Source organism: Nerophis ophidion, linkage group LG02 (genome assembly GCF_033978795.1).
Source record: "Nerophis ophidion isolate RoL-2023_Sa linkage group LG02, RoL_Noph_v1.0, whole genome shotgun sequence".
NCBI lineage: Eukaryota > Metazoa > Chordata > Actinopteri > Syngnathiformes > Syngnathidae > Nerophis > Nerophis ophidion.
The window spans coordinates 6,137,117-6,165,109 of NC_084612.1; the positions used below are offsets into that span (position 1 = coordinate 6,137,117).

The window sequence follows — 27,993 nt, forward strand, 5'->3', positions numbered from 1 at the left end:
ACTTAGAAAAAAATATGGACTTTTTGGCACTTGGAAAAAAATATGGACTTTTTGGCACTTGGAAAAAAAATACCAACTTTTTGACACATGGAAAAAATCTTGACTTTTTGATACTTGGAAAAAAATCCCGACTTTTTGACACTTAAAAAAAAAGCGGACTTTTTGACACTTTGGAAAAATGCAGACTTTTTACACTTACAAAAAATGTAGACTTTTTGACACTTAGAAAAAATCCCGACTTTTTGACAGAAACAATCCTGACTTTTTGACACTTAGAAAAAATGCCGACTTTTGACAGAAACAATCCTGACTTTTTGACACTTAGAAAAAGATGCCGACTTTTTGACACTTGTAAAAAATCTTGACTTTTTGACAAAAAAACCTAAATGTTTTGACAAAAATCTCCCGACTTTTCGACACTTAGAAAAATGCTGACTTTTTGACACTTAGAAAAAAATCCGGACTTTTTGACATTTTGAAAAAATGCGGACTTTTTGAAACTTTGAAAAAGTGCCGACTTTTTGACACTTACAAAAAAATGCCGACTTTTGACTCTTAGAAAAAATCCTGACTTTTTGACAGAAACAATCCTGATTTTTTGACACTTAGAAAAAATGCCGACTTTTTGACACTTGGAAAAAATCTTTACTTTTTGACAAAAAAAATCCAGACTTTTTGACGCTTAGAAAAAATGCGGACTTTTTGAAACTTAGAAAAAGTGTGGACTTTTTGACACTTACAAAAAAATGCAGACTTTTGACACTTGAAAAAAATCCTGACTTTTTGACACTTTAAAAAATCCTGACTTTTTGACACTTAGAAAAAAATATGGACTTTTTGACACTTGGAAAAAATGCGGACTTTTTGACACTTGGAAAAAATGCAGACTTTTGACACTTAGAAAAAATTCCAACTATTTGACAGAAAAAATCCTAACTTTTTGACACTTGGAAAAAAATCCAGACTTTTTGTTACTTGGAAAATATCCCGACATGACAGAAAAAAAAAAAGTTTTTGACACTTACAAAAACTCCAGAGTTTTTGACAGAAAAAATCCCAATTTTTTGACGCTTAGAAAAAATCCTGACTTTTTGTCGAAAAAAATTCTGACTTTTGACCCTTGGAAAAAATTCCGACGTTTTGACAATTACAAAAAATGCAGACTTTTTGACAAAATAAATGACTGTTTAAATTGTAGATTTTCACTGAAGGCATCAATACTATGAATGAACACATGGGGAGTTATGTACTTATTTCTAAAGGTGAAATAACTGAAAACATGTTTTGTATTGTTGTTTCATCAAAATAGCCACCCTTTGCTCTGATTACTGGTTTGCACCCTCTTTGCATTCTCTCGATGAGCTTAGTCACCTAAAATGGTTTTCACTTCACAGGTGTGCCTTACCAGGGTTGGTAAGTGGAATGTCTTGCTTTATTAATAGTGGAATTTCTTGCTTTATCAATGAGGTTGGGAGCATCAGTTGTGTTGCGAATGAGAAGCTGTGTCTAAACTTTTGGCCTGTACTGTAGCTGATTTTATTGCATTTGAATTTTGGGAACAAAATTTTCTGTACATCAAATTTTGTTGACAGTTTCATTGAATACAAATGCGTAGGAAGATTCAGTGCAAAATAATTCAGTGCAGAAAAATGTGTTGCTTCAACACTCAGGGTCAACTTTCGGTAAATCAAAGGTGACCTAAGATACAAAACCTACTTTTTTTTACTTATTGGTACCTGTGTTTGTGTATTCGGGATCTGCATAGGAACTTTTGGAATCAAACCGTGGAGGCATGGCGGAGATATTAATACAACAATCTTGCCTTCCTTCATACTTCTTACTCCCAAGGGTGACATCAGCAGATACATCCATATATGGTAGGATTTACCCGAAAAGCTTTGCGCAAGTTCGCCATTGTAGTCCGACATAGTGAATAAGCGCTTTTTTTTTCTGTTCTCTTGTTGTGGGGCAGACTGGCTCGTACATGCACATGCATCCTCCGCTGTTGCCATTTCTAATACAAAGTAGGGTATTGCGTAGGGAGAAGACAATGTCGAAGTGGAGGCACGTAAATAAGAACGCCCACAAAATGATGCATCCTAAAGAGACAAAGCAGCTTAGAATGGTCTGTAAAACATAATCTGTGCAACATTTTGACCAAATAACCACCATTACATGTTATGTAGACCACAAAGAAGTATTTTAAATGTAGAAGGAATAATTAGAATATGACTCATTTAAGATTTAAGCAATTGATGGTTTCTCAGGAACAGCCAATGAGGTGCCAGATGTGCAGTCATGTGACACAGCATTTACCTGTTTGCTTTAAAGAAATACATTTGCCTCCACAGTTCAGTCAAGATGGGGCTACAAGTTGCAAGTTTAACGTTGCACTTCAGCCAATAGGGAACTTTAAAGGCCTACTAAAACCCACTACTACCGACCACGCAGTCTGATAGTTTATATATCAATGATGAAACTTTTTAACTTTGACTTTAAATGGCATTACATATGTATTGAGGCATGAAAAATTAATACGCCGAAGTATGGCAAATGTCAAGGGTAATGATCGGTGCAGCTCACGGGTCCATGACGATGACTTCTGTTTTGTTTGATCATCTGTTTTACTGCCGTGTTGGAGACACCCTTTGGAAACACTAAAGGTATGTAAATAAACATTTACAGAGTCTTTCTTTGTATATCTGAGGCCTGCAGTTCGGTGCGACGAATACATAGACCAATTATTTTACGTTATTTTCCATTTCTGATTCTAATTTGCTCCTCTCTGAGCTGCTACCTTACCGTGGTAGAGGAGTTTGCGTGTCCCAATGATCCTAGGAGCTATGTTGTCTGGGGGCTTTCATGCCCCCTGGTAGGGTCTCCCAAGACAAACAGGTCCTAGGTGAGTGATCAGACAAAGAGCAGCTCAAAGACTTCTATGGAATTACAACAAAATGAACCCAGATTTCTCTCGCCCGGACGTTGGTCACCGGGGCCCCGCTCTGGAGCCAGGCCCGGAGTTGGGGCACGATGGCGAGCGCCTGGTGGTCGGGCCTGTCCCCATGGGGCCCGGCCGGGCACAGCCCGAAGAGGCAACGTGGGTCATCCCTCCAATGGGCTCACCACTCATAGGAGGGGCCATAGAGGTCGGGTGAATTGTGAGCTGGGCGGCAGCCGAAGGCAGGGCACTTGGCGGTCCGATCCTCGGCTACAGAAGCTAGCTCTTGGGACGTGGAACGTCACCTCACTGGGGGGGAAGGAGCCTGAGCTAGTGCGCGAGGTAGAGAAGTTCCGGCTGGATATAGTCGGACTCACCTCGACGCACAGCAAGGGCTCTGGAACCAGTTCTCTCGAGAGGGACTGGACCCTCTTCCACTCTGGCGTTGCCTGCAGTGAGAGGCGACGGGCTGGGGTGGCAATTCTGGTTGCCCCCCGGCTCAAAGCCTGCACGTTTGAGTTCAACCCAGTGGACGAGAGGGTAGCTTCCCTTCGCCTTCGGGTGGGGGGACGGGTCCTGACTGTTGTTTGTGCTTACGCACCAAACAGCAGTTCAGAATACCCACCCTTTTTGGGTACACTCGAGGGAGTACTGGAAAGTGCTCCTCCGGGTGATTCCCTTGTCCTACTGGGAGACTTCAACGCTCATGTTGGCAACGACAGTGAAACCTGGAGAGGCGTGATTGGGAAGAATGGTCGCCCGGATCTAAACCCGAGTGGTGTTTTGTTATTGGACTTTTGTGCTCGTCACGGATTGTCCATAACAAACACCATGTTCAAACATAAGGGTGTCCATATGTGCACTTGGCACCAGGACACCCTAGGCCGCAGTTCCATGATCGACTTTGTAGTTGTGTCATCGGATTTGCGGCCTTATGTTTTGGACACTCGGGTGAAGAGAGGGGCGGAGCTTTCTACCGATCACCACCTGGTGGTGAGTTGGCTGCGATGGTGGGGGAGGATGCCGGACAGACCTGGCAGGCCCAAGCGCATTGTGAGGGTCTGCTGGGAACGTCTGGCAGAGTCTCCTGTCAGAGTGAATTTCAATTCACACCTCCGGGAGAACTTTGAACATGTCACGAGGGAGGTGCGGGACATTGAGTCCGAGTGGACCATGTTCCGCACCTCTATTGTCGAGGCGGCTGATTGGAGCTGTGGCCGCAAGGTTGTTGGTGCCTGTCGTGGCGGTAATCCCAGAACCCGTTGGTGGACACCAGCAGTGAGGGATGCCGTCAAGCTGAAGAAGGAGTCCTCTCGGGTTCTTTTGGCTCATAGGACTCCGGAGGCAGTGGACGGGTACCGACAGGCCAAGCGGTGTGCAGCTTCAGCGGTCGCGGAGGCAAAAACTCGGACATGGGAAGAGTTCGGGGAAGCCATGGAAAACGACTTCCGGACGGCTTCGAAGCGATTCTGGACCACCATACGGCGCCTCAGGAAGGGGAAGCAGTGCACTATCAACACCGTGTATGGTGCGGATGGTGTTCTGCTGACTTCGACTGCGGATGTTGTGGATCGGTGGAGGGAATACTTCGAAGACCTCCTCAATCCCACCAACACGTCTTTCTTTGAGGAAGCGGTGCCTGGGGAATCTGTGGTGGGCTCTCCTATTTCTGGGGCTGAGGTCGCTGAGGTAGTTAAAAAGCTCCTCGGCGGCAAGGCCCCGGGGGTGGATGAGATCCGCCCGGAGTTCCTTAAGGCTCTGGATGCTGTGGGGCTGTCTTGGTTGACAAGACTCTGCAGCATCGCGTGGACATCGGGGGCGGTACCTCTGGATTGGCAGACCGGGGTGGTGGTCCCTCTCTTTAAGAAGGGGGACCGGAGGGTGTGTTCCAACTATCGTGGGATCACACTGCTCAGCCTTCCCGGTAAGGTTTATTCAGGTGTACTGGAGAGGAGGCTTCGCCGGATAGTCGAACCTCGAATTCAGGAGGAACAGTGTGGTTTTCGTCCTGGTCGTGGAACTGTGGACCAGCTCTATACTCTCGGCAGGGTTCTTGAGGGTGCATGGGAGTTTGCCCAACCAGTCTACATGTGCTTTGTGGACTTGGAGAAGGCATTCGACCATGTCCCTCGGGAAGTCCTGTGGGGAGTGCTCAGAGAGTATGGGGTATCGGACTGTCTTATTGTGGCAGTCCGCTCCCTGTATGATCAGTGTCAGAGCTTGGTCCACATTGCTGGCAATAAGTCGGACACGTTTCCAGTGAGGGTTGGACTCCGCCAAGGCTGTCCTTTGTCACCGATTCTGTTCATAACTTTTATGGACAGAATTTCTAGGCGCAGCCAAGGCGTTGAGGGGTTCCGGTTTGGTGGCCACGGGATTAGGTCTCTGCTTTTTGCAGATGATGTAGTCCTGATGGCTTCATCTGGCCGGGATCTTCAGCTCTCACTGGATCGGTTCGCAGCCGAGTGTGAAGCGACCGGAATGAGAATCAGCACCTCCAAGTCCGAGTCCATGGTTCTCGCCCGGAAAAGGGTGGAGTGCCATCTCCGGGTTGGGGAGGAGACCCTGCCCCAAGTGGAGGAGTTCAAGTACCTAGGAGTCTTGTTCACGAGTGGGGGAAGAGTGGATCGTGAGATCGACAGGCGGATCGGTGCGGCGTCTTCAGTAATGCGGACGTTGTATCGATCCGTTGTGGTGAAGAAGGAGCTGAGCCGGAATTTAAAGCTCTCAATTTACCGGTCGATCTACGTTCCCATCCTCACCTATGGTCATGAGCTTTGGGTCATGACCGAAAGGATAAGATCACGGGTACAAGCGGCCGAAATGAGTTTCCTCCGCCGGGTGGCGGGGCTCTCCCTTAGAGATAGGGTGAGAAGCTCTGCCATCCGGGAGGAGCTCAACGTAAAGCCGCTGCTCCTCCACATCGAGAGGAGCCAGATCAAGTGGTTCGGGCATCTGGTCAGGATGCCACCCGAACGCCTCCCTAGGGAGGTGTTTAGGGCACGTCCAGCTGGTAGGAGGCCACGGGGAAGACCCAGGACACGTTGGGAAGACTATGTCTCCCGGCTGGCCTGGGAACGCCTCGGGATCCCCCGGGAAGAGCTAGACGAAGTGGCTGGAGATAGGGAAGTCTGGGTTTCCCTGCTTAGGCTGCTGCCCCCGCGACCCGACCTCGGATAAGCGGAAGATGACGGATGGATGGATGGATGGATTCTAATTTGTTATGCTTTACTGGAAATATTATTTGAAGTGTTTTGCTAAGCCGTTTTTTGTTTTGCATTTTGTTGCCTTACTTTGCTCAAACGTGCCGTGCTTGGATACAGATAAGTGCATCCACACTCTCCACTAGTGAAGTGGACCCAAGTACTGTACCTTTGGCCTAATTGGGGAAAGTGGTGGTCTTTCGGGGTGCAGGAAACCCTTATTCCGGGCGTCAAAGAGCGGGAATAATTGCTCCAACTTTTTTAACTTTGACTTTAAATGGCATTACATATGTATTGAGGCATGAAAATCTAATACACCAAAGTCTGGCAAATGTCAAGTGTAATGATCTCCGCAGCTCGCGGGTCCATGACGATTACTTCTGTTTTGTTTGATCAGCCGTTTTACTGCCGTGTTGGAGACACCCTTTGGAAACACTAAAGGTATGTAAATAAACATTTACAGAGTCTTTCTTTGTATATTTGAGCCTTGTAAATCGGTGAGACGAATACATGGAGCAATTATTTTACCTTATTTGCCATTTCTGATCCTAATTTGTTATGCTTTATTGGAAATATTATTTAAGGTGTTTTGTTAAGCCGTTTTATGTTTTGCATTTTGTTGCCTTACTTTGCCCAAACGTGCCGTGCTTGGACACAGATCAGTGCGTCCACACTCGCTATTAGTGAAGTGGGCCCAAGTACTGTACCATTGGCCTAATCCGAAGTGGTGGTCTTTCGGGGTGCAGGAAACCCTTATTCTGGGCGTCAAAGAGCGGGAATAATTGCTCCAACTTCTTTAACTTTGACTTTAAATGGCATTACATATGTATTGAGGCATGAAAAATTAATATGCCGAAGTCAGGCAAATGTCAAGGGTAATGATCTCCGCTAAAGCTTACCTCCTTCGCTTTCTGTTTCAGCCGAGCTTGCTCTGGGTCCTCTTGCCTGGAGCGGCTCTGTGGAGTCAAAGTGGGAGTGGGGAGGATTGGGGGGGGTGAAAAAGGAGGAGGGGGTGGGGGGTGGGGGGGGTGCACACAGGTTAACAGCTGGTTTTAAGAAACCGCCTCCTCCCCTCTCGCCCAACAAAGCCTCGCTGCTCATCTGTTGCTGCTGCAGCAGAAAAGAGTGCAAAATGGGAACAGTGTACAGAGGTGTCAAGGACATCGTATTTGAATTCAGAGAAGTGCAATGGAGCTCCGCCCCAGGGGGGCTGTGGCCTTTAAACCCGCTCCAAATCCAGCCCTAAATAAGCCGCTGGAGGGGGACTCTAATCAAAAGAGGTTATTAAAAATTCTGCATGAGCCAGCACACACGCACGCACACACAGGAAGGGTGAAGGATGTTGGTGAGTATCAGTGACAGTGGTTGTGTGAGTGTCACTGTGAGCCAGCGTGGCCATGCGTTAATGTGTGTCCCTGGCGTAACCGCACTTTCTATTTTAATAAGCAGATGTGGGTGAAGATACTTGTCCCTGGGAATCCTTCACCGCTGCGCTAAATAGGCTATTGCGGCCGACCACCTGGGGCCACGCGGACGCATTACGGCGCTTAAAGTTCACAGAACGATGCTCTTTTGGTAAATGTGGACATTATCTGCATGGATTAACAAGCAAAACTATGTTCTTCTTTCCTTGTATAAAAATAGAAAAGAAAAGCCCTTTTAGGAAGAAACGTTTGGCCAAAATGTTCAAAGGTCACTCTGGTGCAATTACTCCACTACTTCATGTGATTATTTTATTGTTCTAATACAGAAAGACAACACAAAATAATGTACAATGAATAAGTTTATAACTTATTGAATAAGGAAATAATAAACAACAGCTATTTAAAGGCCTACTGAAACCCACTACTACCGACCACGCAGTCTAATAGTTTTTATATCAATGATGAAATATTAACATTGCAACACATGCCAATACGGCCTTTTTAGTTTACTAAATTCCATCCATCCATCCATCCATTTTCTACCGCTTATTCCCTTTCGGGGTCGCGGGGGGCGCTGGCGCCTATCTCAGCTACAATCGGGCGGAAGGCAGGCTACACCGTGGACAAGTCGCCACCTCATCGCAGGGCCAACACAAATAGACCTCCTTTTTAGACCAGTTGATCTGCCGCTTCTTTTCTTTCTCCTATGTCCCCCCCTCCCTTGTGGAGGGGGTCCGGTCCGATGACCATGGATGAAGTACTGACTGTCCAGAGTCGAGACCCAGGATGGACCGCTCGTCGGGACCCAGGATGGACCGCTCGGCTGTATCGGTTGGGGACATCTCTACACTGCTGATCCGCTTGAGATGGTTTCCTGTGGACGGGACTCTCACTGCTGTCTTGGAGCCACTATGGATTGAACTTTCACAGTATCATGTTAGACCCGCTCGACATCCATTGCTTTCGGTCCCCTAGAGGGGGGGGTTGCCCACATCTGAGGTCCTCTCCAAGGTTTCTCATAGTCAGCATTGTCACTGGCGTCCCACTGAATGTGAATTCTCCCTGCCCACTGGGTGTGAGTTTTCCTTGCCCTTTTGTGGGTTCTTCCGAGGATGTTGTAGTCGTAATGATTTGTGCAGTCCTTTGAGACATTTGTAATTTGGGGCTATATAAATAAACATTGATTGATTGATTGAACACAGATAGACAGACGACATTCACACTCACATTCACACACTAGGGCCAATTTAGTGTTGCCAATCAACCTATCCCCAGGTGCATGTCTTTGGAAGTGGGAGGAAGCCGGAGTACCCGGAGGGAACCCACGCATTCACGGGGAGAACATGCAAACTCCACACAGAAAGATTCCGAGCCTGGATTTGAACCCAGGACTGCAGGAACTTCGTATTATGAGGCAGACGCACTAACCCCTCTGCCACCGTGAAGTTTACTAAATTGCAATTTTAAATTTCCCGTAGAGTTTCTTGTTAAAAACGTCGCGGAATGATGACGCGTGGGCGTGACGTCCCGGGTTGGAGGGGACATGGGGATTTGGGGTGGCATGGCGTAGTGGGTAGAGCGGCCGTGCCAGAAACCTGAGGGTTGCAGGTTCGCTTTCCACCTATTGACATCCAAATCGCTGCCGTTGTGTCCTTGGGCAGGACACTTCATCCTTTGCCCCCGGTGCCGCTCACACTGGTGAATGAATGATGAATGAATGATTGGTGGTGGTCGGAGGGGCCGTAGGCGCAACTGGCAGCCACGCTTCCGTCAGTCTACCCCAGGGCAGCTGTGGCTACAGATGTAGCTTACCACCACCAGTTGTGAATGAATGATGGGTTCCCACTTCAATGTGAGCGCTTTGAGTATCTAACGATAGAAAAGTGCGATATAAATCTAATCCGTTATTATTATTATTATTATTATTATTATTATTATATTGGCGCAGCACCATTTGCGGCTAGAAGTCGTCTCTTTTCATCGCGCAATCAAACAGTATTCTGGACATCTGTGTTGCTGAATCTTTTGCAAATTGTTCAATTAATAATGGAGAAGTCAAAGTAGAAAGATGGAGTTGGGAAGCTTTAGCCTTTAGCCACACAAACACACGGTGTTTCCTTGTTTAAAATTCCCGGAGGTGAAGCTTCACTATGGATCAAGGCGCGGTCTAGCCAACATGGATCCTACCAAATGTCAACCAGCAGGCTTCGGTGAGAAAATTGTGGTTAAAAAGTCAGTTCTTACCGGAGAAAGGCTGAGCTTGTGCCGTCCATAGCAAAACTAAGGACCGGGTGACCTACTTCTTTCTTCCTTCACTATTTGTGTTAGTTTGTATACTCTAGAGGACCAGAATCCTCCACAGTAGACATTTAATTTAGTTTTTGTATTTTGTCAGAGTTACAGGAGCGCTCTTCTGTTTTTTAGGACATTCTGCCAAAAAAAACTAGTCAAAGATCATCTCAATGAAAGCACTCTTGTGTTTTTAGGAATCCATCCATCCATTTTCTACCGCTTAATCCCTTTTGGGGTTGCGGGGGGCGCTGGCGCCTATCTCAGCTATATTCTGCAAAAAAAGTTTTTGTTACTGAACTCCCAGGCCACCAGTTGAATAGCCCAATCGATGAAAAAGAGGGGACCTACAATGGAACCTTGAGGACCACCACTAGAATAACTAAAGAAGTTGAGTGAATGACGACTGACTGCATCTGAAGTAATCAAGTTACAGCAACACCTTAGTTACACAGATCACATTCCGAAATAGATGTGTAACTGCCAAAAAAGGGAGGGCTTAAAGGGGTGCCTGGAGGAATGTCTCAGTTACATAAATCACAAGCAAGGTTAAAATGTCAATGCAAGGACCCGCCAGTGTGTTTACAGTGGTCCAAGTTCCTCTGTACAACAGGAACAGTTTTGTGTTTTTAGGAATTTACTGCAAAAATGTTTTGAACTGAACTTGGCCAATATGGTGTCAATCCCTGGATGGATTTGGCTAAAGCCTCTCCAACTGGTCTAAAAAACGCTGTTGCTAAAGAGCTGACTAGAACTAGGTGATGAGATTGTATTTCGTCTGTACTAGTAAAGCTTCCCCCCGGGCGCCTTGTAACATTTAGAATTAAACTTAAAGGTCCTACAAATCACTAAATGCTCATCATTATAGCTTAAAGGGGAACATTATCACCAGAACTATGTAAGCGTCAATATTTCCCTTGATGTTGCAGAAAAAAGACCATATTTTTTTTAACCGATTTCCGAACTCTAAAAGGGTGAATTTGGCGATGTAAACGCCTTTTCAATTGTTCGCTGTCGGAGCAATGTTGTGACGTCAAAACGTGAAGCAATCCGCCATTTTCTCAAACACATTACACGCAGCAAGTCAAGTCAGCTCTGTTATTTTCCATTTTTTCAACTGTTTTCCATACCTTGGAGAGATTATGCATCGTCGGTGTGTTGTCGGAGGGTGTAACAACACTAACAGGGACGGAATCAAGTTGCACCAGTGGCCAAAAGATGCGAAAGTGGCAAGAAATTGGACGCACATTTTACCGACGACTGCTATGCTACGACAGAGATGGCAAGAATTTGTGGATATCCTGCGACACTCAAAGCAGATGCATTTCCAACGATAAAGTTAACAAAATCACAAAGGTGAGTTTTGATGATGTTATTGATTTATGTGCTAATCAGACATATTTGGTCACGGCATGACTGCAAGCTAAACGATGCTAACATGCGATTTAGGCTAGCTGTATGTACATATTGCATCATTATGCCTCATTTGTAGCTATATTTGCATCCAGCCTTTCCCTCCGCCCACATTTAATCCCAAACAAACACATACCAATCGACAGATTTAAGTTTCACCAGTGGTCAAAAGATGCAATTGTTGGTTAGAAGGTGATCGCCGAATTCGTCCTTGTTGCCGCTGTCTGTCGTGATATGGCTCAATAGCTTCAGTTTCTTCTTCAATTTCATTTTCGCTATCTGCCTCCACACTCCAACCATCCGTTTCAATACATGCGTAATCTGTTGAAACGCTTACGGCGCTGAAATCCGAGTCTGAATCAGAGCTACCATGCCACACCTTTCTGTGCTATCCGCCATATTTGTTTTTTTTTGGCTTCACAAAGTGACGTCACAGGACAATAGACGGGTGGCTATAACGACGGTTAAAATCAGGCACTTTGAAGTTGTTTTTCGGGATATTGCATGATGGGTAAAATTTTGAGAAAAACTTCCATCCATCCATCCATCCATCCATCTTCTTTCACTTATCCGAGGTCGGGTCGCGGGGGCAGCAGCCTAAGCAGGGAAGCCCAGACTTCCCTCTCCCCAGCCACTTCATCTAGCTCTTCCCGGGGGATCCCGAGGCGTTCCCAGGCCAGCCGGGAGACGTAGTCTTCCCAACATGTCCTGGGTCTTCCCCGTGGCCTCCTACCGGTTGGACGTGCCCTAAACACCTCCCTCGGGAGGCGTTCGGGTGGCATCCTGACCAGATGCCTGAACCACCTCATCTGGCTCCTCTCGATGTGGAGGAGCAGCGGCTTTACTTTGAGTTCCTCCCGGATGACAGAGCTTCTCACCCTATCTCTAAGGGAGAGCCCCGCCACACGGCGGAGGAAACTCATTTCGGCCGCTTGTACCCGTGATCTTATCCTTTCGGTCATGACCCAAAGCTCATGACCATAGGTGAGGATGGGAACGTGGATCGACCGGTAAATTGAGAGCTTTGCCTTCCGGCTCAGCTCCTTCTTCACCACAACAGATCGGTACAACGTCCGCATTACTGAAGACGCCGCACCGATCCGCCTGTCGATCTCACGATCCACTCTTCCCCCACTCGTGAACAAGACTCCTAGGTACTTGAACTCCTCCACTTGGAGGAGAAAAACTTCGAAAAATAAAATAAGCCACTGGGAACTGATTTTTATTGGTTTTAACCCTTCTGAAATTGTGATAATATTTCCCCTTTAAAGAGTTAGAGAACAACACAATCACGATGTGTTTGCTATGTCGACTGATACAGAAGTACGGATTGATAGAGGTAATAGCTTCCTGTTTTAACAAGATATTTTACCGCGTGTTCTGTTGGGCGTAACAAAAGAGTGAGGTTATAAGGTTTGGGGGGGGCGTTCATCAACCAGAAAATGTTCTATTATCGGGCATGGCAGGATTCACCGAATAATACCGCAATTAAAACAACGAGGTTCGAAGCAATGAGAATCTTTACTGTGGGACATTGGCTCCATTGAAAATTAATTAAATTAACCTCGCTAGCCGCTAAATGGGCCGCTGCGGGGCATTTTCATTAGCTGAAAATTGTCTTTCTTTCTTGGTCAGTGGAGATCTTTGCACCTTTTTTAGGGTAAAGTCTAGGGATCTGGAAAGTTCCCGGACACACAACACTTTATATCCTGTTGCACATTTGTTTATTGTGTCGGGAAACTCCACATTTGTTCAACTGAAGACTTGTCAAATCCTTTTTGCAGCAGTTTTTTTTTTTTAAAAAGTCAGTTTGAGTTTTTATAGACTTGACCTTTTCTACAGAGTCCACACCTACTGGAGTTAGAAATAAGCTCGCTGTTCCCCAACAAACGCAGGAGGGGGAAAAAAATTGAGCAGCAATTATCAGCTCACATTTGAGCAAACATTTTTATGACGGCGAATCTTGTTAAGGAATAGTACTATAAAAATTACATTTTAAAGTAGTCAGTGCACAGCTGTATAGATTTACTGTGTACAGAAAATGAGTCAACATAGTCACTGTTAGGGATGTCTTCGACTAAAGATTTCCATGGTCAAATCTGATTCGTTAAGAGTTTACCCATCGTTGACCATCACATTCTAAGAGAAATAAAAAGCTGATGTACAGTAAAAGGTACTTATAAAAAAGAAATATAGTCTTACGTTAAAGTGAACAAAACAAATATGGCATTTGCGGCTGTTTCCCCCTCAAAAAAGGCTAAAGTAAAGTTTGTGAGAAGACATCAAACTTGACCAAGTTAAAGTCAGAAAAAAGCATCCATATGTGAACTAGCAGAAGGATCATTATCTTTTTTCGGTAACGGTTTCTCCTCAATGAACCGTAGCTGCTGCTAGTGGAGGCAGCGCTCGTGCAGCCCTTAAGTGTACTAAACTAACACCACCATATGCATATATTATATAAAAATATAATATCAGTATATATTAAATACTGTATATATTTCAGTAGAAGCATTTAAGTCTCACCTTAAAACTCATTTGTATACTCTAGCCTTTAAATAGACTCCCTTTTTAGACCAGTTGATCTGCCTTTTCTTTTCTTTTTCTCCTATGTCCCACTCTCCCTTGTGGAGGGGGTCCGGTCCGATCCGGTGGCCATGTACTGCTTGCCTGTGTATCGGCTGGGGACATCTCTGCGCTGCTGATCCGCCTCCGCTTGTGATGGTTTCCTGCTGGCTCCGCTGTGAACAGGACTCTCGCTGCTGTGTTGGATCCGTTTTGGACTGGACTCTCGCGACTGTGTTGGATCCATTGTTGATTGAACTCTCACAGTATCATGTTAGACCCGCTCGACATCCATTGCTTTCCTCCTCTCTAAGGTTCTCATAGTCATCATTGTCACCGACGTCCCACTGGGTCATTATTGTCACCGATGTCCCACTGGGTGTGAGTTTTCCTTGCCCTTATGTGGGCCTACCGAGGATGTCGTGGTGGTTTGTGCAGCCCTTTGAGACACTAGTGATTTAGGGCTATATAAGTAAACATTGATTGATTGATTGATTGATATATAACATGTAAATATTACACGTTATATTTTATATTTGTTACTATGGTACATTTTAAAGGCCTACTGAAACCCACTACTACCGACCACGTAGTCTTATAGTTCAGTAGGTATGGTGTTCTTAGGATGCAACTCAGTATTCTTCTTCCTCCAAACACGACGAGTTGAGTTTATACCAAAAAGTTCTATTTTGGTTTCATTTGACCACATGACATTCTCCCAATCCTCTGCTGTATCATTGTATCCATTTTGGTATAAACTCAACTCGTCGTGTTTGGAGGAAGAAGAATACTGAGTTGCATCCCAGGAACACCATACCTACTGTGAAGCATGGGGGTGGAAACATCATGCTTTGGGGCTGTTTTTCTGCTAAGGGGACAGGACGATTGATCCGTGTTAAGGAAAGAATGAATGGGGCCATGTATCGTGAGATTTTGAGCCAAAACCTCCTTCCATCAGTGAGAGCTTTGAATGGTTGACCAAATACTTATTTTCCACCATAATTTACAAATAAATTCTTTAAAATTCCTACAAAGTGAATGCGCTATACTTGTATAGCGCTTTTCTACCTTCAAGGTACTCAAAGCGCTTTGACACTATTTCCACATTCACCCATTCACACACACTTTCACACACTGATGGCGGGAGCTGCCATGCAAGGCCCTAACCACGACCCATCAGGAGCAAGGGTGAAGTGTCTTGCTCAAGGACACAACGAACATGACAAAGTTGGTAGAATGGGGCCATGTATCGTGAGATTTTGAGCCAAAACATCCTTCCATCAGTGAGAGCTTTGAATGGTTGACCAAATACTTATTTTCCACCATAGTTTAAAAATAAATTCTTTAAAATTCCTACAATTTGAATTCCTGGATTTTTTTTTCACATTCTTTCTCTCACAGTTGAAGTGTACCTATGATGAAAATTACAGACCTCTGTCATCATTTTAAGTGGGAGAACTTGCACAATCGGTGGCTGACTAAATACTTTTTTGCCCCACTGTAGAAAGTGTGGTCCTAAAGAGGTAATATTCAGAGGTCTCAAGAAGGTAACAAAAACCAGTGTGTGTGTGTGTGTGTGTGTGTGTGTGTGTGTGTGTGTGTGTGTGTGTGTGTGCGTGCGTGCGTGCGTGCGTGCGTGCGAGGAAGAAGGGAGGAGCCAGGACACTCAGGCCCTGGAGCCATGAGCCTGAGAGGACACGGGGAGGTCACTCCATCTACTGGTGTCACACTCTAATTCATCTGTCAAGAGCAACATGCACACACACACACACACAGACACACACACACATAACACACAGTACGACTGTACATACACAAGCTGTTTGGCACGACTGGCAACAACAACACTCAAGACGCTGTAAGAAGTGGAGGTGACTTACCTTGGCGGCTTTTAACAGGATCTCTCTCTCCTGCTCGTCCTTCCTTTGCTTCTCCATCCTCTCCAGTTGCTCGAAAAAGCGCAGCTGGGAACGGACGTCCGCCGACTGCTCGTAGCACTCGTCGTCCTGACAGGGGCAGAAAGACGCCATCATTAAAACGACCGCAATCGTGACCTACTTCACTATAAGATCGACCAAGTTCTCTCTACTACATGTGTAAAACTCAAGGCCCAGGGGGGGCAGATGTGGCCCGCCACTTCATTTTATTTGGCCCTCGAAAGCCTGGAAATAATATGTATCAATCAATCAATCAATGTTTATTTATATAGCCCCAAATCACAAATGTCTCAAAGGACTGCACAAATCATTACGACTACAACATCCTCGGAAGAACCCACAAAAGGGCAAGGAAAACTCACACCCAGTGGGCAGGGAGAATTCACATCCAGTGGGACGCCAGTGACAATGCTGACTATGAGAAACCTTGGAGAGGACCTCAGATGTGGGCAACCCCCCCCCCCCTCTAGGGTATCAATAAAGTACTGTAACTTTTCTTACTAAATGTATTCTTTCTTTCTACTTTGGGAGAAAAAAATGATGTATGTACTCCATGTAAGCGCAAAATCATGTTAACTTAAATATTGTCTAGTTCAGTGTTTTTCAACCACTGTGCCGCGGCACAATAGTGTGCCGTGAGATATTGCCTGGTGTGCCGTGGGAAATTATGCAACTTCACCTAATTTAGGCCAAAAATATTTTTTGCAAATCCATAATCATAATCTGCCAATAATGTGCCGTCGATAAGTATCTGTGCGGTGTAAAACTCATCAGGGTAACCACGTAATACTCCCTGTCAGTAGGTGGCAGCATTGCTTTGTAAAAGTCGGAATGGGTCGGGTGAGACAAGGATGGTTTGTTGTGAAGGTGGACCCCGACTTAACAAATTGAAAAACGTATTCAGGTGTTACCATTTAGTGGTCAAATGTACGGAATATGTACTGAACTGTGCAATCTACTAATAAAAGTCTCAATCAATCAATCAATCCCGATATGCAGACCACAGTGGGAGGCAGTGTGAAGGTAAAAAAGATATGTTATGCTTAAACCCAAAATGACCGAAAGGGAAAGAAAAAGTCAAACTGAACTGACTACAAAGTAAACAGAGACAGAATGCTGGATGACAGCAAAAACTTACGGCGTCCACAAAGTACATCCGTACGTGACACGACAATCAACAATGTCCACACAAAGAAGGATAGAAACAACGTAGATAGCCTTGCTTGCTAACACAAAGTACATTTTTTAACGTTTTCTGCTGGTGGTGTACCTCCGGATTTTTTTCATGACAAAAATGTGCCTTGCCTTAAAAAATATAGCAAAACACTGGTCTAGTTATGCAAAAATATATTATCAAACATTCAAACCACTTTTAAATAGAAATAAATACTAATAATATTGATTTCAAAGCAAGTTATCTATTAAATTGTGCAATGTAAAAGTAGTAAAATAGATTTTAAGGTAAAATTGTGAAATTTGCAGTGGTTTTTACAGCATTTTTTTCTGTAATGAAAAAACAGTACTTTTTTACTGTAATAAACTGTGGTGCCGTTTTGGCATTTACAGTAATACACTGAAAAATTTGATTTGCGCAAAAAAAAGAAAATTAAATGGCAGTTCAGGTGCCAAAATTTTACTGTAAAATTGTATTTTTTTATTTACAGTAAAAAAATAAATGTAAATTTTACAATAAAATTCCGGCAACTGAGCGTTTGGTGTTTTTTGCCATAAAACAGTAGTATTGTTTTTTCATTTGCAGTAATATACACTACATTGAGGTGAAATTATTTTAACTTACCATACTTTTTTTTACATTTTAGCTTTTATTAAATACACTAATAAAATTGATTAAAGAATTGTGCCCAAATTTTACTGTAAAATTGCCTTTTTTTATTAATAGTAAAAAAAACAAATTAAAATTTTACAGTAAAATTCCGACAACTGAGCGTTTGTTTGTTTATGCCATAAAACAGTAGTACTGTTTTTCCATTTGCAGTAATATACACTACATTGGGGTGAAATTATTGCAACTTACCATACTTTTTTTACATTTTAGCTTTTATTAAATACACTAATAAAATGAATTAAAGAATTGTGCCCAAATTGTACTGAAAAATTCAATTTTTTTATTAACAGTAAAAAAAACTAATTCAAATTTTACAGTAAAATTCCGACAACTGAGCGTTTGTTTGTTTTTGCCATAAAACAGTAGTACTGTTTTTCAATTTTCAGTAATATACACTACATTGAGGTGAAATTATTCCAACTTACCATACTTTTTTTTTACATTTTAGCTTTTATTAAATACACAAACAAAATAAATTAAAGAATTGTGCCAAAATTTTACTGTAAAATTGCATTTTTTTATTAACAGTAAAAAAACAAATGTAAATTTTACAGTAAAATTCTGGCAACTGAGCGTTTGTTTGTTTTTTTGCCATTCAACAGTAGTACCATTTTTCCATTTGCAGTAATATACACTACATTGAGGTGAAATTATTGCAACTTACCATACTTTTTTTTACATTTTAGCTTTTATTAAATACACTAATAAAATGGATTAAAGAATTGTGCCAAAATTTTACTGTAAAATTGCATTTTTTTATTAACAGTAAAAAAACAAATGTAAATTTTACAATAAAATTCTGGCAACTGAGCGTTTGTTTGTTTTTTTGCCATTCAACAGTAGTACCATTTTTCCATTTGCAGTAATATACACTACATTGAGGTGAAATTATTGCAACTTACCATACTTTTTTTTACATTTTAGCTTTTATTAAATACACTAATAAAATGGATTAAAGAATTGTGCCAAAATTTTACTGTAAAATTGAATTTTTTTATTAACAGTAAAAAAAACTAATGTAAATTTTACAGTAAAATTCTGGCAACTGAGCGTTTGTTTGTTTTTTTGCCATAAAACAGTAGTACTGTTTTTCCATTTACAGTAATAGACACTATATTGAGGTGAAATTATTGCAACTTACCATACTTTTTTTACATTTTAGCTTTTATTAAATACACTAATAAAATGGATTAAAGAATTGTGCCCAAATTTTACTGTAAAATTGCATTTTTTTACTAACAGTAAAAAAAACAAATTAAAATTTTACAGTAAAATTCCGACAACTGAGCGTTTGTTTGTTTTTGCCATAAAACATTAGTACTGTTTTTCCATTTGCAGTAATATACACTACATTGAGGTGAAATTATTGCAACTCACCATATTTTTTTCACATTTTAGCTTTTATTAAATACACTAATAAAACGAATTAAAGAATTGTGCCAAAATTTTACTGTAAAATTGCATGTTTTTATTAACAGTAAAAAAAATAATGTACATTTTACAGTAAAATTCTGGCAACTGAGCGTTTGTTTGTTTTTTTTGCCATAAAACAGTAGTACTGTTTTTCCATTTACAGTAATATACACTACATTGAGGGGAAATTATTGCAACATACCATATTTTTTTTAGATTTTAGTTTTTTTTTTTAAATATACTAATAAAATGGATTAAAAAATTGTGTAATAATTGCATTGCCTGTTAGACGCGGCCCTCTGGGGCCAAACATAACTGCGATGTGGCTTTGACACCTCTGCGCTAAAAGAACTACAATTCTCTCATATAGTATAGTTTTATAGTCCACTTGCCAAAGCACACACAGACATCCTAAGGCTGTAATTCCCAACGATTTTAGCCCAGTTAGTTCCCGTTTCATTTGTCAGTCCACTGACACAGTAGGGGGGTTCTGGGTCATGGCGGACCGTGCTCTGGACCGCGACCAAGTGTAATGTAATCTGGGCCCATCAAATAAGCGCACTCAAACACACATTCCTGGTAGATTACTTTGTGGCAGGGCAATTCTCTCTTGTTTGGACGTGCAATCAGCAAATCACGTACAAAAGCGTATAAATATTAGCAGCTGTGGGGATGCAAAGTTCATACTTTTCTTTTTCAGGTCATGTTTGAAACGTGTGTTGGCTCTACATAGCACCAGAGGAAGCGATCAATAGCATGGCTGATTATTTGTCTGTATCCTCGAATGCTTCCGTAACACAGCAATCTGCTTAAATAATAAGCAACCAGCACATGTGCTATCTGCCTGGAACTATGTATTAGAAATAGTGCCGTATTTTTCAGACTATAAGTCGCAGTTTTTTTCATAGTTTGGCCAGAGGTGCGACTTATACCCAGGAGCGACTTATGTGTGAAATTATTTGAACATTACCCTAAAATATCAAATAATATTATTTAGCTCATTCACGTAAGCGACTAGAACGTATAAGATTTCATGGGATTTAGCGATTAGGAGTGACAGATTGTTTGGTAAACGTATAGCATGTTCTATATGTTATAGTTATTTGAATGACTCTTACCATAATATGTTACGTTAACATACCAGGCACCTTCTCAGTTGGTTATTTATGCGTCATATAACATACACTTATTCAGCCTGTTGTTCACTATTCTTTATTTATTTTAAATTGCCTTTCAAATGTCTATTCTTGCTGTTGGGTTTTATCAAATAAATTTCCCCCAAAAATGCGACTTATTTATGTTTTTTTCCTTCTTTATTATGCATTTTCGGCAGGTGCGACTTATACTCCGAAATATGTGGTACCTGTTGGTGCCTGATTTATGCCTTTAGAATAGCATCAACTGCAAGCTGAGTTTTGAGTGATTGATTGAAACTCTCCGGGTACTCCGGCTTCCTCCCACTTCCAAAGACATGCACCTGGGGATAGGTTGATTGGCAACACTAAATTGGCCCTAGTGTGTGAATGTGAGTGTGAGTGTTGTCTGTCTATCTGTGTTGGCCCTGCGATGAGGTGGCGACTTGTCCAGGGTGTACCCTGCCTTCCGCCCGATTGTAGCTGAGATAGGCGCCAGCGCCCCCCGCGACCCCGAAAGGGAATAAGCAGTAGAAAAAGGATGAAGGAAGGAAGGAGGATGATTGAAACTTTTATTAGTAGATTGCACAGTACAGTACATATTCGTAAAATTGACCACTAAATGGTAACACCCCAATAAGTTTCCAGCCTATCTTGCCGATTGTATTGTACCGTATGTCCCGGCAAGAAATCTGCGTTCAAAAGACTCCGGCTTATTAGTGATTCCTAGAGCCCAAAAAAAGTCTGCGGGCTATAGAGCGTTTTCCGTTCGGGCTCCAGTACTCTGGAATGCCCTCCCGGTAACAGTTTGAGATGCTACCTCAGTAGAAGCATTTAAGTCTCACCTTAAAACTCATCTGTATACTCTAGCCTTTAAATAGACCTCCTTTTTAGACCAGTTGATCTGCCGCTTCTTTTCTTTCTCCTATGTCCCACCCTCCCTTGTGGAGGGGGTCTGGTCCGATGACCATGGATGAAGTACTGGCTGTCCAGAGTCGAGACCCAGGATGGACCGCTCATCGGGACCCAGGATGGACCGCTCGCCTGTGTATCGGTTGGGGACATCTCCACGCTGCTGATCCGCCTCTGCTTGAGATGGTCTCCTGTGGACGGGACTCTCGCTGCTGTCTTGGATCCGCTTGAACTTAACTCTCGCGGCTGTGTTGGAGCCACTATGGATTGAACTTTCACAGTATCATGTTAGACCCGCTCGACATCCATTGCTTTCGGTCCCCTAGAGGGGCGAGGGGTTGCCCACATCTGAGGTCCTCTCCAAGGTTTCTCATAGTCAGCATTGTCACTGGCGTCCCACTGGATGTGAATTCTCCCTGCCCACTGGGTGTGAGTTTTCCTTGCCCTTTTGTGGGTTCTTCCGAGGATGTTGTAGTCGTAATGATTTGTGCAGTCCTTTGAGACATTTGTGATTTGGGGCTATATAAATAAACATTGATTGATTGATGAAGTTTTTCAACTTGTTTAAGTCGGGGTCCACGTTAAGCAATTCATGGTAATATTGGTATTTGAGGATAGTTTTAAAGCTAAAAGCATATACCGTATTTCCTTGAATAGCCGCCAGGCATGTAATATGCACCTGCCTTGAATTACTGCCGGGTCAAACTTGCTCTCCAAATTAATAAGCGCATGCTTACTTTTACCGCAGGGTCAAATTTGTGATGCCATGAGTGATGCTTCCCCTGTCATATTTTTCAAAACGGCAGAGAAGTTTTTTTCTGCTTTTACTATGTGTAAACCAGGGGTCTTGATCCACAGCCATACAGATCACACTAATGGTTGTGATATAAAACAACTTCAACACTCCTACCAATACGCGCCACACTCTGCGAACCCACATTAAACGATGACAAACACACTTCTGGAGAACATCGTCCCTGCAACACACCACAAACGCAACATAACACCTACCCAGAATGCAATGCATCCACGACTCCTGGCTACACCATACACCCACGAGCACCAAACAACCCCTCCGCCCCCCCCCCCTTCTCCGTGCGTTGGTTGAGGTGGGCGGGGTTGGGGGCCCGTGTATAAGATAGCCAAGAGTCACGGATGCACGGCATTATGGGCAATCCCTATGCTGCGTTTATAATGTGCCACAGAGCCAATGCTTTCCAGAAATGTGTTTGGTGTGGGTTCACGGAGTGTGGCGCACACCAGCAAGTGTGTTAAAGCTGCATACATCACAAACATCAGTGTAAAAGGTATGGCTGTTGACCAAGTATGCATTGCAATCTCGTATAAGAAGCAGCGAAATGTATGCGTCCGGCCGGCACGCAGACAGCATTGTGTAAAAGTGGGCGCGTTGACATGTTGTAGAGCAGTGGTCCCCAACCACCGGGCCGCGGACGCAGAATAATTTTTTATAAATATTTTTTTTTAATCACACTAAATTTTTTACTGCATGCCATTGGTAAGTGCAGGGGTGAGAAGAGGTTTTAAAATTATTAGCGCCTGCTTACTTTTACCGCATGCTTTGAATAAGCGCAGGAGTGAGAAGAGGTTTTAAATTAATTAGCGCCCCGGCGGCTATTCAAGGAAATACGGTAAATGCACTGATCTGTTATGCCGATCCTGCGTCGCAACAGCGGCGGTTGCGAAAACAAACTTGTGAGGGTGGAAAGTTGCAGGGAGCAAACATTAGCTCCTCATTAGGAAGACAGAAAATAGGATTCCCAGCCATCCAGAGTAGATAACCACCGGTGTGGGCGCACGCTTTAAAACACTATTTACAGATAAGCCATCTCTTGGGGGAACCGAAAGGTAACGCGTAGAAAAAAAAAAAACAACAACTTTGGCAGGTTATGAAAAGTTAATAAGATAATTGCTTATTTCACATGTTCGTGCGAGCAGGTGTGTGCCGCTCTCTTTCTGCTCTTCTGGCTTCCGTCGCTAAGTGTGTGTGGATGAGAGAACAGATCAGAGGACCCCCCCCCCCCCCCCCCCCCCCACCCCCGCTCTCATCCAGCCTTCCCTACTCTTTGTTGCAGCGCTGAGCTTGCACTCTCGCCGATTGCTCCTGCCACCGCAAACCGGGGAGCCCAGTTGCTCCTTTAAGGTCCTCTTCATCTTTCTTTTTTTTCCCGCTGATGTCAACAAAGTGGCTTCACAGAGCTTCCAAGTCGCGCTCACACACCTCGTTTGCAAAACCACAAAAAAAAAAAAAAGGAAGCGGGAATGAAAAAGGCAAAACAAGACGTGGGGCCGGCTACGGCGACGCTCTTCCTTCCTACTCGGTGTCAGGAAAAACACCTTTTCAAAATTCCCAACAGAGCTGCATGGCTGCGCTTTAATGTCAGCCAATTAAGCGGGCTTATATTCTTATAGTCGACTGCTACAACAGGTAAAGTCACCCGTAATGTTGAAAGCACAGAAGCCTTCCTTTATATCGGAAGTTTTTTACAGACTGCCAGTCGCAGACTTTATCAACTTAAGATAAATGGGCTCCCATTTTAACTCGTGTATATTTATTATTTTAGAAGTACATATGCATCTTTATTTAGGACAGACATACTGTCGCTTTTGCTCTACTTTGCAATGGTAATGAACTTCCTTCCACTTCTTTTCCAAAGTAAGAAACACTGTTTTGGAAGGTGGAAATAAATGTGGACAAAGTTATTGGAAAATAATAATAATAAGCAATTTGTTTTTGTTTTTTTTACTTATTCAGAATCTAGTTTTGATCTGTTGTTTATGCATTATCAGCAGTGTAGGACATATACCGTATTTTTCGGACTATAAGTCGCAGTTTTTTTCATAGTTTGGCCAGGGGTGCGACTTATACTCAGGAGGGACTTGAGTGAAATTATTAACACATTACCGTAAAATATCAAATAATATTATTTATCTCTGAGAAGCAGAAGAAGAAGGGTGAGAAGCTCTGCCATCCGGAAGGAACTCAAAGTAAAGCCGCTGCTCCTTCACATCGAGAGGAGCCAGATGAGGTGGTTCGGGCATCTGGTCAGGATGCCACCCGAACGCCTCCCTAGGGAGGTGTTTAGGGCACGTCCAACCGGTAGGAGGCCACGGGGAAGACCCAGGACACGTTGGGAAGACTATGTCTCCCGGCTGGCCTGGGAACGCCTCGGAATCCCCCGGGAAGAGCTAGACGAAGTGGCTGGGGAGAGGGAAGTCTGGATTTCCCTGCTTAGGCTGTTGCCCCCGCGACCCGACCTCGGATAAGCGGAAGATGATGGATGGATGATGGATGGATTATTTATCTCATTCACGTAAGAGACTAGACGTATAAGATTTCATGGGATTTAGCGATTCGGAGTGACAGATGGTTTGGTAAACGTAAAGCATGTTCTATATGTTATAGTTATTTGAATGACTCTTACCATAATATGTTACGTTAACATACCAGGCACCTTCTCAGTTGGTTATTTATGTGTCATATAACGTACACTTATTCAGCCTGTTGTTCACTATTTTTTATTTATTTTAAATTGCTTTTCAAATGTCTATTCTTGGTGTTGGGTTTTAACATATAAATTTTCCCCAAAAATGCGACTTGTACTCTAGTGCGACTTATATATGTTTTTTTCCTTCTTTATTGTGCATTTTCGGCAGGTGCGGCTTATACTCCGGAGCAATTTATACTCCGAAAAATACGGTAGGTATTTTTATAAAATACATTGCATGAGTGGATTTCTACATTCCTGCTGTACAGAAATATTTGGGCTCCCCTATTAATATTTTTTAAATATACTCAAAGCGCTTTGACACTACTTCCACATCACCCATTCACACACATATTCACACACTGGTGGCGGCAGCCGCCATACAAGGCCCTAACCACGACCCATCAGGAGCAAGGGTGAAGTGCCTTGCTCAAGGACACAAAGGACGTGACGAGGTTGGTAGAAGGTGGAGATCGAACCAGGAACCCTCAGGTTGCTGGCACGGCCACTCTCCCAACAGTACCACGCCGGTTAAGAAGTTAAAACAGCAATTTCAGGGAATTCTCCCACCTTTGCTGGGTTCTGTGTGGCTCCTCTACTGTTATGTTTTGAACGTGAAATAGAAATGGTGCTACGTACCTTGCAGGAGTCCAGCCGGTGCTGCGCAATGGCCGACACTTTTTCTACAACTGTTCGAAGTCGCGATTGGGCGGCGTGCGAGATGAACGTCACCACCTCCATGGGGACGTCCATGACTCCAAACTTCTTTGCTGTGGAATGAAACGGACCCAATCACTAATCAGCGCACAGTAAAAACAGCTCAAGTCGGTCATTTTATTTTGACAAGTCCAAGTCGACTAACTCATTAAATCCACATTACCATGTTTTCTCATCACAACCAAATATTGGGTGTATCTTGAAAAAGACGATTATTGGCTTACGATTTTGAAAGCAAGTAAACCATCAAAGTGCACACGGTAAAAATTGCAATAGACTTTTTGGAAAAAATTGGAGCTTAGTCAGCAGTAATTTACTGTAAAAAAAAAAAAATAATAATAATCTCTGGAACCTTTTTCGTAATGCAATGTAGAAACAACTGTATATTTCATGCTAAAAAAATTGTACCATAAAAAGTAGTGGTGCCGTTTTTATATTTATAGTAATATACTCCAGGTACTCCGGCTTCCTCCCACTTCCAAAGACATGCACCTGGGGATAGGTTGATTGGCAACACTAAATTGGCCCTAGTGTGTGAATGTGAGTGTGAATGCTGTCTGTCTATCTGTGTTGGCCCTGCGATGAGGTGGCGACTTGTCCAGGGTGTACCCTGCCCTCCGCCCGAATGCAGCTGAGATAGGCTCCAGCACCCCCCGCAACCCCAAAAGGGACAAGAGGTAGAAAATGGATTAGATGAATACTGTAGAAAAAAATTAAAAATCCGAGATGCCAGTTTTTCTTACAAATTTTACAGTTTAAATAAAAATCAGTTCCCAGTGGCTTGTTTTATTTTTCTAAGTTTTTCTCAAAATTTTACCCATCACGCAATATCCCGAAAAACGTCTTCAATGTGCCTGATTTACACCATCGCTATATCCACCCGTCTATTGTCCTGTGACGTCACAGCGTGAAGCCACCAGAAACAAACATGGCAGAAAGCACAGAAAGGTATAGCATAGTAGCTCGGATTCAGACTCGGATTTCAGCGGCGCAAGCGATTAAACAGATTACGCATGTATTGAAACGGATGGTTGGAGTGTGGAGGCAGATAGCGAGAACGAAATTGAAGAAGAAACTGAAGCTATTGAGATATATCATGACATACAGCGGCACGGGAGGAAGCGCGGACGAATTCGGCGATCGCCTTCTAACCAACGATTGATATGTGTTTGTTTGGCATTAAATGTGGGTGGAGGGAAAGGCTGGATGCAAATATAGCTACAAATGAGGCATAATGATGCAATATGTACATACAGCTAGCCTAAATAGCATGTTAGCATCGATTAGCTTGCAGTTATGCCGTGAACAAATATGTCTGATTAGCACTCTCCACATAAGTCAATAACATCAACAAAACTCATCTTTGTGATTTCGTTGACTTTCTCGTTGGAAATGCATCTGCTTTGAGTGTTGCAGGATATCCACACATTCTTGCCATCTCTGTCGTAGCATAGCTGTCGTCGGTACAGTGTGCAGAACAAACAAGGGACTTTCGCATCTTTTGGCCACTGGTGCAACTTGAATCCGTCCCTGTTCGTGTTGTTACACCCTCCGACAACACACCGACGAGGCATGATGTCTCCAAGGTACGGAAAACAGTCGAAAAAACGGAAACTAACAGAGCTGATTTGACTTGGTGCATGTAATAAGATTGAGAAAATAACAGATTGCTTCATGTTGTGACGTCACGGGGGAAAGGTCATGGCTCGACAGGCTATCAATTGAAAGGCGTTTAAATTGCCAAATTCACCCTTTTAGAGTTCGGAAATCGGTTAAAAAAACATGTGGTCTTTTTTCTGCAACATCAAGGTATATATTGACGCTTACATAGGTCTGGTGATAATGTTCCCCTTGGTTAAGGGATATACTGTATAATCAAATATCGTGAGGCGAATTCTTACACATTTATATGTATAAGAACAGTCACGATCAAAAGTTTACATACACTTGTAAAGAACACAATGTAGTGGCTGTCTTGAGTTTCCAATACTTTCTACAGTTCTTATTTTTTTGTGGCCAAACAGCTCAAATTTTGTTTCATCTGACCACAGAACTTTCCGCCAGAAGGTCTTATCTTTGTCCATGTGATGTTAGATGAAACAAAAATTGAGCTGATTGGCCACAATACCCAGCAATATGTTTGGAGGAGAAAATGTGAGGCCTTTAATCCCAGGAACACCATCCCCACCGTTAAGCATGGTGGTGGTAGTATTATGCTCTGTGCCTGTTTTGCTGCCGATGTAACTGGTGCATTAAATGGGACAATGAAAAAGGAGGATTACCTCCAATTCTTCAGGATAACCTAAACTCATCAGCCAGGAGGTTGGGTCTTGGGAGCAGTTTGGTGTTCCAAAAGGACAACGACCCTACATGTCAAAAGTGCTAAAGGAATGGCTAAATCAGTCTAGAATTAAGGTTTCTGAATGGCTTTCCCAAAGTCCTGACTTAGACGTGTGGACAATGCTGAAAAAACAAGTCATGTCAGAAAACCAACACATTTAGCTGAACTGCACCAATTTTGTCGAGAGGAGTGATAAATGATAAATGATAAATGGGTTGTACTTGTATAGCGCTTTTCTACCTTTAAGGTACTCAAAGCGCTTTGACACTACTTCCACATTTACCCATTCACACACACATTCACACACTGATGGCGGGAGCTGCCATGCAAGGCGCCAACCAGCACCCATCAGGACACAA

At 43.2% G+C, this 27,993-nt stretch overlaps 1 protein-coding gene across 3 annotated transcripts in view; it reads right to left on the minus strand.

The window, feature by feature from the left end:
- LOC133536309 (transcription initiation factor TFIID subunit 4-like) overlaps positions 1 to 27,993 on the minus strand; it is a 307,989-nt gene that overhangs the window by 151,547 nt on the left and 128,449 nt on the right. For all 3 annotated transcript variants that reach the window (XM_061876744.1, XM_061876737.1, XM_061876752.1), the window contains 3 exons: positions 25,216 to 25,346; positions 15,710 to 15,835; positions 7,041 to 7,097 (listed from right to left, as the gene is read on the minus strand). In XM_061876744.1, the coding sequence (XP_061732728.1) occupies positions 7,041 to 7,097; positions 15,710 to 15,835; positions 25,216 to 25,346 (314 nt within the window). The remainder of the gene's footprint in view (positions 1 to 7,040; positions 7,098 to 15,709; positions 15,836 to 25,215; positions 25,347 to 27,993) is intronic.